The sequence below is a fragment of the Chiloscyllium plagiosum genome, chromosome 8 (genome assembly GCF_004010195.1).
Source record: "Chiloscyllium plagiosum isolate BGI_BamShark_2017 chromosome 8, ASM401019v2, whole genome shotgun sequence".
NCBI lineage: Eukaryota > Metazoa > Chordata > Chondrichthyes > Orectolobiformes > Hemiscylliidae > Chiloscyllium > Chiloscyllium plagiosum.
In genome coordinates, this window is record NC_057717.1 from 92955855 (window position 1) to 92966531 (window position 10677).

The 10677-nt window shown below is 42.6% G+C and overlaps 1 protein-coding gene across 1 annotated transcript in view; it reads right to left on the reverse strand.

Moving 5' to 3' along the window:
* Positions 1 to 3104: 3104 nt before the first annotated feature.
* The window catches only part of LOC122552179 (adhesion G protein-coupled receptor E3-like), a 55075-nt gene continuing 47502 nt past the window's right edge, over positions 3105 to 10677 (reverse strand). The window contains exons 14-15 of the mRNA XM_043694749.1: positions 6128 to 6223; positions 3105 to 4416 (exon numbers count right to left, since the gene is read on the reverse strand). Of these exons, the coding sequence (XP_043550684.1) occupies positions 4366 to 4416; positions 6128 to 6223 (147 nt within the window). The 3' untranslated portion in view covers positions 3105 to 4365. The remainder of the gene's footprint in view (positions 4417 to 6127; positions 6224 to 10677) is intronic.

Below are 10677 nucleotides of genomic sequence, written 5' to 3' on the forward strand. Positions count from 1 at the left end.
GGAATGCCTTGCCAGTAGCAGTGGTGGACTCTCCTTCATTATGGGCATTTAAACGTGCATTGGATAGGCATATGGAGGATAATGGGCTAGTGTAGGTTAGGTGGGCTTGGATCGGCGCAACATCGAGGGCCAAAGGGCCTGTACTGCGCTGTATTCTTCTATGTTCTATGTTGTGGGAAACATAAAAACTGACTGCAAAAGCTTCTCGCATTATGTGAAGTGAAAAAGACTGGTGAAGACAAATGTAGGTCCCTGGTGATCAGAGTCAGGTGAATTTATTTTGGACAATAAAGCGATGGCAAACCAGTTGACCAAATACTTTGGGTCTGTCTTCACTAAGGAGGACACAAATAACTTTCAATCCTTATTAGTCAGGAAATGGTATTGGGGAAATTGATGGGAGTAAAACCCCAATGGTCCCCAGGACCCAATGATCTACATCCCAGAGTTCTTAAAGAAGTGGCCCTAGAAATAGCGGATGCATTGGTGATCATTTTCCAGCATTCTATAGACTCTGGAAGAGTCCTAATGGACTGGAGATGTGGAGCAGGTGGGACTTGAACCCGAGCTGCTGGTCTAGGAGTAGGGAAGGCATCACCATTCTCTTCTTTAAAATTCAAGACCATTGCTGGCAGAGTATCAGGTCTGTTGACAACCTGTTTCGTCGGTAGGCAAGTTGTAGGGGATCAAGACAGGCTGGGAGGCTAGAGTCACTGTGGTCCATGACTAACTTCTCTTCATGATGATCGAGGTCAGAGCCACTGGGCAGTAGTTGTTGAGCCACGTTGCATGTGTTCCCTTTGGTACTGGGATAATGGTAGATGCGACAGTCAAGGAGATACCTACAATGCCTCTGCTTCCTCAGGAGGCTTAGGAAATTTGGAATGTCCATAAGGACCCTCACCAACCTTCACAGATGCACCGTAGAAAGCATCTGTCCAGATCCATCATGGCTTGGTGCAGCAACTGCTTTGATCTAGACCATAAGAAACTACAGAGAGTTATGTACTCAGCCCAGACCATCACGAGGGCCAACCTCCCATCCATGGACTCCATCTACACATCTTGTTGCCACAGAAAGGCTGCCAATATTATCGAAGACCCCTCCCACCCTAGAAACACTCTTCCAACCTCTTCTGTCAGGGAGAAGATACAGAAGCTTAAACACGTGCAGCAACAGGTTCAAGAACAGCTTCTTCCCTGCTGAATGGGCCTCTCTAATTTCAAATCTAACATTAATCTTGCTTTTGCACACCTGTACAGCTGTAACCTTGTGTGTCTCGTTCTGTCTAAGCATCCTGTGATCTGTGTGTCCTTGTACAGTATGATCTGCTTGAATTGCTCGCAAATCAAAAGTTTTCACTGTACTTAGGGACATGTGACAACAATAAATGACGTCAAATCAAACTACTTCTGCACAGAGGGTGGTAAGGTCAGCACAACATCGTGGGCCGAAGAGCCTGTACTATGCTGTACAGTTCTGTGTTCTATGTTAAAAAAAAGCCTCACTGGCCCCCTGCAAAACTAGTTTTATACATTGTGGAATGTCAGCTTCTCTATTATGATAAAAAAAACTTGCTTTGTTATTGAGAACGATAGTTTCAGTTTCTAACTTCAACCACAATTTTGTCCAAATGTTCACTGCATAAAGTTCTGACCAAAAGTGAATTTTTTTTAAAAATCCAGCTTTTTACCAACTAGTTTGCTGTCTGCGAGAATTCTTCAATGTGACTGGGTGTCTAACCTGACACCACTTTCAAATGAGCACGACGAAAAGGAGGAATTCAGATCAAAGAGATGTTTGGGCACATTTTGTTGAGACTACTGCTGCTTTGACAGTGAAATGTGGGCCACAATTGGCTCTTGCTTGCAAACTAAGAGTTTAATTGGTGATACAACCTCTATACAGTCATTTCTGCTATAACACGGTTATTCCGTTCTCTTGCAATCCCGTATTATAAGAAAATAGCATAATAGCAGCACCATTTATACAGTTCTGCAATGTGATGAAATTGTTGATAATTTGTGTGTTATAGAACAATTACACAAAATTTAGATTGAAATCTATATTTATTACATTCTAGAGGCACAGATTTTATCTGCATTTCAGTGAAATAACAGTTAATATCTTAATAGAGATTTTCTATCATACAAATATACATTCTTAGCAATATTTAATCTTACTTGACGAGTACCAGATTCTTTCATATTTACACAATCAAATTTCCTTTTAGATTTCCCGGCCATTGTTGACAGACAAAAATATTTTTTAAAGCATTTTGAATTGCCTCTGATATTTTCCATGCTTTCAAATTTGTTCTGCCTGCCATTATTCTCGTCCCTCCCTTTCTTAGTCTCGGTGCCAAACTATCCATCACTTTACGATTTCAGATGTTAACCGATAAATGATTCAAGCAGCTTCAAGCAACGATGATTCACTTAGACGACTCCACCCTGCTATCCCTCCCTTTCATTGTCTCTTTTTGGTCCTCTTTAAGCATTGTGTTCTCCATGTAAAGGTCAGCAGACATCTCTGACGCAATTCTCATTTCTGGAGATAGTTACATCAGCTCAGGCCATGGTCTGGTCAGATTCCCAACTCTCGTCACACAGTTTGAATACAAATGTTAGAAATGTGACTGTTACTTGAAGAAAGGTTCAGGCACTCGCTATGAGACACTCTTTAGTTTAATGACTAAAGGAGAAGTCTTTCTGTAAGTGTTACAGAACCCATGTGGGTAAATGGAGTTGGACTGCAAGATTGAACTTAATGACGCATCAGGTTTGAGAGGTAAATAGCCCACACACGTTCTTCTCCTTTTTCAGCTTATTCTGGCTGTTTGGGTGAATTATGGGGGAGTACTTGTTCCGATAGCACTTGCAGTCCACATGAGCGTTTCTCTATATATCTGTTCATTGAGTGTCGGCATCACTGGCTGGGCCAGCATGTTTGCCTAACTTTAATTATCCTCAACAAAGTGGTGCCTTCTTGAACCACTGCAGTCCACGTGCTGTAGGTCAACTCTGAATGCAATCAGGGAGTGAATTCCAGGCTTTTGACCTCGTGACAGTGAAGGTGTGGTGATACATTTCCAAGTCAGGATGGTGAGTGTCTTGGAGCGGAACTTTCAGGGGGGTGGTGTTCCCATGTATCCGATGCCCTTGTCCTTTCAATTGGTGGTGGTATTTGGAAGCTGTCAAAGGTGAGTTGCTGCAGTCCATCCTTCAGGTGGTACACACTGCTGATACTGAGCGTCAGTGGTGGAGGGAGCGACTATTGGCAGTGGTGGATGGAGTGCTGAGCGAGCGAGATGCTTTGTCCTGGATGGTGTCGAGATTTCTGAGCAAGTGCTGAAATAAAGAACTTTTTTACCCTCAGATCTGAACATCTTTAGGAAGCTGCCACATCCAGTTGATCTGAGAGAAGGGTGGTGGACCATTCAATGCAGCCCACTGTTAGTTTTCTGAATTCATGTACAGATAGGATTGGGGGAGGAAGTCTTCAATGGACGAATTGGGGTTTTACGACAATTTACATAAGTTTGTGGTTATTTCTTTTTTTTTTGATTAAGCCAATTTCAAGTTCTCAAACATGCCATGGTAGGATTTGAAATCATGCTGCCTGGACGGAGGGTAATCAGTGGTCATATTGTGAGAATTATGTGTCCTTTAATGTCCGTTCTGTCTAAAACACCATTACCTCCTGGGAATCTGAATTAACAGCAACAGAATGATAGACTTTAACCTGGGGAGATAAATGCACCACTTAGATTCTTTATGTTCATATCCCTTCTGTGCTTACAGATCTCCAAAACTAGCATCTCCACTGTGAAAATATCATTTAACAAAAGAGGCAAATCAGAGCTATATGTTACAGATTCTAATGTAGTACAGATGTTGACAATTTTTAAACTTCATTTAAAGAAAGAAGTTGCATTTGATCATCTACTGATACCCCCGAATGCTTTGCAGCTAAAAAAGTACTTTTCAAAGTGCAGTCACCAACAGAGTGAAGGAAACACAGTAACCCATTTGGATACCACAAGGTCCCTAAAGCAACAATGAACTAAAATTGTTTGTAGATATTGGATGAGCGACAAGTGTTAAGCTAGATAAACCAGGGAGAATGCCTATTGGCAGCTAATCCCATGTTATATTCCCCAAATTGTTACCCATCTTTGGGACTTCCCAGTGTTTGAGAATGAGCAGTGCCAAATTACAATAGAGAGAGAAAGTGTTCCTGTGTAGCCCTGGTCTGTTATAAACTAAGATGCCTGGGGCTTGATGACTGTATGGCAGCAAGTGGTAAAACCTGAAGCCACATGGTACAGCAAGAAGTTACAGTCCAGCAAGTTCACAACTACGTCACTGAACTGCACCGGATGTCGATTCTGTCTCCTGGACGCTTCTCCGACCCTACAAAAGGGAAGAGACAAACAGTGAGTTAGACAAAGCAAGTTCTTGGGATGATGTCTGTTTTTAATACAAACAAAAATCTTTCCAATGTGGTTCGAAGTGTCGGCTGTGTCTCAGTGATACTCACCTTTGTCTCTGAGTCAGAAAGTCAGATTTTAAACCCAGCTTTCTGAGACTAGTGCACTGAAAGCTAAGCTGATGTTTCCCAGTGCAGTACTGTGGGAGTGCTGCAATCTCTGAGGTCTCACCGTTTGGGTGAATTTTGAACCAAATCTCACCTGCACTCTCAGGTGAGTGTCAGTGACTCTGTGTCCACTGTTCAAAGAAGAGAAGGGATGTCTTCCCTGGTCACCAATATTTATTCCTCAACTTGATGGTAAGGTCCTGGAGAGTGTTGTTGAACAAAGAGACCTTGGAGTGTGGGTTCATGGTTCTTTGAAATTGGAGTCTCAGGTAGATAGGGTGGTGAAGAAGGCATTAGATATGCTTGTCTTTACCGGTCAGTGCACTGAGTATAGGATGTCACGTGGTGGCTATACAGGACATTGGTTTGGCCACTTTTGGAATACTGTGTTCAATTCTTGTCTCCCTGCTTTTGGAAGGATGTTGTGAAACTTGAAAGGGTGCAGAAAATATTTACAAGGATGTTGCCGGAGTTAGAGGATTTGAGCTACAGGGAGAGATTGGATAGGTTGGGGCTATTTTCTCTGGAGCGTTGGAGGCTGAGGGGTGACCTTATAGAATCATGAGGGGCATGGATTGGGTCTTTTTCCCCGTGTAGGGGAACTCCAGAACTAGAGGGCATAGGTTTAAGGTGAGAGGGGAAAGATTTAAATGGGATCTAAGGGGTGACCTTTTCAATCAGAGGATGGTGTGTGTATGGAATGAGCTGCCAGAGGAACAATTACAACATTTAAGAGGAGTCTGGGTGGGTATATGAAAAGGAAAGGTTTAGAGGGATATGGGCCAAATCCTGGCAAATGGGACTAGATTAATTTCCGATATCTGGTTAGAATGGAGGGGTTGGACTGTTTCTGTGTTGTACATCTCTGTGACTCTTTCTTCCTGTTAAACAGAAGACCCCATTGTCTTTAAACTGCGCCGCCTTCTTCTAGCATCGAGTGCTATGAACAGAGTCACGGGCTGACACCAAAATAGAAGCATTGAATGAATATAACTGTGAAATTCTAATGTCTTTCTTTGAGTAATGTGTGATTTTGTTGTGAGGCTGAGATACTGCTGCCAAGAATGATGTGGCAGTGTCTGATTCCAATCTTGGATCAGTTACATGGAAATGGTGGCTGTATTTATTGAAATGTGAAAGCAGGACATCCTAATGTTTCACACAACTTCTAGTCTATGGTTTCATAGATATTAGTCAGTGACAAGGATTTATTGAGTCGTTGGATCATACAGCATGGAAACAGACCCTACTGCCCGACTCGTTCATGCTGACCAGGTTTCCTAAACTGAACTAGTCCCATTTGTCTGCGTGTGGTATCCCTCTAAACCTTTCCTATCCATAACTTGACGGAAGAGTTTGAACATAAGAAATAGACACAGGAGTAGTCCGTTTAACCCTTCGAGCCTGCTCTGCTATTCAATAGGATCATGGTTGATCGGATGTTTCTCTTGTCCACGTGCCTGCCCTTCCCCTGGAACTCTTGATTCTCCTGACTGATCGGGATTTGTGTTTATATTTGTATCTTACCTGGTTGGATGTCCTTAAGCTGGAGTTGGAAAGGGGTGTCCATATGTATGGTCTCCCCAAACACTTCCTAAAGCACCGAACGTACATGTCTCTCACCTATAAAAAGCAAAGACAAACACGATTTGAGATTTGTACAATAAGTAGATGGACTTGTTCTATGTTCATTCCTTGACATTCGATTTATCGCTGGGATTGATTACTCTAGATGTGATTTCCCTTTTAATGTAGTTCCTTTGCAGGTTCTCAACGAGGCGGCTAAATGGAGCTATGTCCATGAAAGGAACAGCCGTGATCTTATTGAATGGCAGAGCAGGCTCAATGGGACATAGATGTGCTGAGGAGGTTCCACTTCTGTCTGTCAGTTTGTGTTGAGTTATCTGATCTTAGTGTTTGTCAATGGAGAGGCATTCAAAGGGGATTCTGCTCTAGTCCTGATCTAGTGCTCTCTGCTGGACATACCTGCCCATTGTCTGAAGGTGACTACTTGCCTTCAGTCCTCATAATAGCTCAATACTGACAAGAAATTAAATTTAGACCAATTTCCATTTCCTTCATTCTCTCAGTTGAGAGGATTGGCTCATGAGGAGAGATTGTGTAGACTGGGACTATAATCATTTGAATTTTGAAGAATGTGTGGGGATCTTTTAGAAAGGGAATAGATCAGATAGAAGCAGGGAGGTTGTTTCCAGGACTGGATGAAACTAGAACGAGGGGCATCATCTCCAAATAAGGGGGAGCAGATGAGGAACTTCTTCACCCAGAGGGTTGTGAATCTGTGGAAGTCCCTGCCCAGTGAAGCAGTTGAGCCTATCATGTTGAATATTTTTAATGGGAAGACAGGTAGATGTTTGAACAGTAAAGGAATTAAGGGTTATGGTGAAAAGGCGGCTAAATGGAGCTGAGTCAATGTAAGGATCAGCCATGATCTTATTGAATGGCAGAGCAGGCTCGAGGGGACAGATGGCCTACTCCTGCTCCGAGTTCTTACATTCATGGGACTTAGGGATCACTAACAAGACTGTCTTGCTTTTCCATTTCAGAATGCATTTAAAAGTCAACAGTGTTGCTATAAGTCATGAGATAGGTTTTTAATGACAGTTGACAGCTTAGCTTCATCGTCCAGATGGATAAATTGGATTTGAATTCCAACAGCTGACTTGACAGGATGTGAACTCACATTCCCAACACATTAGCTTAGGCTATAGGAGTACCGGTCTAGGGACATCACTATTACACCATCGTTCCCCAAGACAAAGGACATTTACAAAGCAATCTAAAAACCTACAGAGAATGCCGGAGAAACTCAGCAGGTCTGGCAGCATCTGTAGAGAGGCAAAGCAGAGTTCACATTTCGAGTCCATTTCTGAAGAACTCAAAACTATTTCTCTCTCTCCACAGATATTGCCAGACCTGCCGAGTTTCTCCAGCATTCTCTGCGCTTGTTTCAGATTTGTTTCAGTATATGAGTGAACAACGTAGATACAATGCAGAATTATTGAGCATAGCAGAGAGATAACCCATCCCGTCCACACCAGTGTTTCCACTCCACATGAATATATTTGGTCTAACCCTCTTATTCACCTCATGTCATTGCTTTAAAGGTTAATGAATCCCCCATTTTCATCACTCTCTGTGTAATTATATTTCTCCAAAATTCATTATTGGATTTTAGGCAGTGCTGGAGGCCGGTACAACATTTAAAAGGCATCTGGATGGGTATATGAATAGGAAGGGTTTCGAGGGATATGGGCTAAATGGTGATAAATAGGACTAGATTAATTTAGGACGTCTGGCCAGAATGGACGCATTGGACCAAAGGTCAGTTTCCATGCTGTACATCTCTATGATGCTGTGACTGAAAACCTCAAAGATTATTGTCAAGTTTCAGAAATCATAGTCATACAGAAACAGACCCTTCAGTTTAACGTGTCCTTGCTGCCCAGATATCCTAAATTAATCTAGTCCCATTTACCAGCACTTGGCCCATATCCCTCTAAACCCTTCCCATTCATATACCCATCCAGATGCCTTTTAAATGTTGTAGTTGTACCAGCCTCCACCACTTCCTTTGGCAGCTCATTACATACACGCACCACCCTCTGTGTGAAAAAGTTGCCCCTTTAGGTCCCTTTTAAATCTTTCCCCTCTCACCCTAAACTTATGCCCTTTAGTTTTGGACTCCCCTACCCTGGGGAAAGACCTTATCTATTTACCCTATCCGTGCCCCTCATGGTTTTATAAACATCTATAAGTTCACCGCTCAGCCTCTGAAGCTCCAGGGAAAACAGCCCCAGCCATGTGTATGTGCAGAATCACAGGAGATGGGTGACGTTGTGGTGAAAGACATGAAGACTTGGGAACTTGGGGAAGTCAGTCATATCTTGGGGACAGTCCATATCACAATAGAGGAGGTGCTGGATGTATTACAATGTATGAAGGTGGATAAATCTCCTGGTCCTGACCAGATATATATCCAAGATCACTGCAAGAGGCTAGAGAAGAAATTGTGGGAACCCTGGCTGATATTTCTGCATCATTGTTAGCCACAGGTGAGGTCCAGGGAAACTGGAGGGTAGCAAATATCGTGCCATTATTCAAGAAGGATTGCAAAGAAAAGCCTGGAACTATAGACCAGTAAGCTTCAACATCTGTGGTATGTAAGTTACTTGAGAAGATTCTGAGAGATAAGAAATACATGCATTTGGAAAGACTGGGTTTGATTAGGAGTAGTCAGCATGGCTTTGTGCATGGGGATCATGCTTCACAAATTTGTTAGAGTTCTTTGATGAAGTGACCAGGAAAGTTGACAAATGCCAGGTGGTACACGTAGTCTATAAGGTCAGTAAGGCCTTTGATAAAGTTCCACATGATAGGCTGCTCTGGAAGGTTAGATCGCATGGAATCCAGGGGGAGCCGGCAAATTGGATACAAAATTGGCTTGATGATAGAAAGCTGAGGGTAATATTGGAAGGATGCTTGTTGGACTGGAGGTCTGTGACTAGTGGACTGCCTCAGGGATCAGTGCTTGACTCATTGCTGTTTGTTATCTATAGCAGTGATTTGGATGAGAATGGACAAGGCATGATTAGTAAGTTTGCAAATGACACTAAAATAGGCGGCATCGTGGACAGTGAGGAAGGTTATCAGAAATTGCAGCAGGACCTTGATCAGTTGGGGAAGTGGGCAGCGAAATGGCAAATGGAGTTTAAGATAGATAAGTGTGAGGTGTTGCATTTTGGAAAGTCAAATCCAGGTCGGAGTTTCATGGTGAATGGTAGGGCCTTCAGGAGTGTAATGGAATAGAAGGACCTTGGAGTTCAGGTGCACGGTTCTCTGAAAGTAGTGACAGGTAGATAGGGCAGTGAAGGAGGCTTTTGGCACACTGGCCTCCATCAGTCAGGGCATTGAGTTTAGATGTTAAGAAGGTATGTTACAGTTGTACAGGACATTGGTGAGGCCACACTTGGAGTATTGTGTTCAGTTTTGGTCAGCTTGTTACAGGAAGAATGGTATTAAACTGGAATGAGTACAGAAAAAATTTACAAGGATGTTGCCTGGATTCAATGGTCTGAGTTACAGGGAATGGTTGGACAAGCTGGGACATTTTTCTTTAGGAGACTGGGGGGGGGGGGGAACTACATACATGAGAGGCTGGATAGGGTGAATGCACTCAGTCTTTTCCCCAGGGTTGGGGAATCGTGGACTAGAGGGTATCAGTTTAAGGTTAGAGGGGAAAGAATAAAAGGAAACCTGAGGGGCAATGTTTTTACACAGAGGGTGGTACGCATGTGGAATGAGCTGCCTGAAGAAATGGTTGAGGCGGGTACATTAACAACATTTAAAAGGTATTTGGATAACTTTATTGGGATTGTCTTATAGACCCCCTAATAGTCAGAGGGAAATTTGAGAAACAAACTTATAAGGAGATCTCAGCCATCTGTAAGAATAATAGAGTGGTTATGGTAGGGGATTTTAACTTTCCAAACATAGACTGGGACTGCCATCGTGTTAAGAGTTTAGATGGAGAGGAATTTATTAAGTGAGTACAAGACAATTTTCTGATTCAGTATGTGGATGTACCTACTAGAGAAGGTGCAAAACTTGACCTACTCTTGGGAAATAAGGCAGGGCAGTGGGGGAGCAGTTTGGAGCCAGCGACCATAATTCTATTAGATTTAAAATAATGATGGAAAAAGATAGACCAGATCTAAAAGTTGAAGTTCTAAATTGGAGAAAGGCAAATTTTGACAGTATTAGGCAAGAACTTTCGAAAGCTGATTGGGGGCAGATGTTCGCAGGTAAAGGGATGGCTGGAAAATGGGAAGCCTTCAGAAATGAGATAACGAGAATGTAGAGAAAGTATATTCCTGTCAAGGTGAAAGGAAAGGCTGGTAGCTATAGGGAATGTTGGATGACTAAAGAAATTGAGAGTTTGGTTAAGAAAAAGAAGGAAGCATATGTAAGGTATAGGCAGGATAGATCGAGTGAATCCTTAGAAGAGTATAAAGGAAATAGGAGTACACTTAAGAGGGAAATCAGGAGGGCAAAAA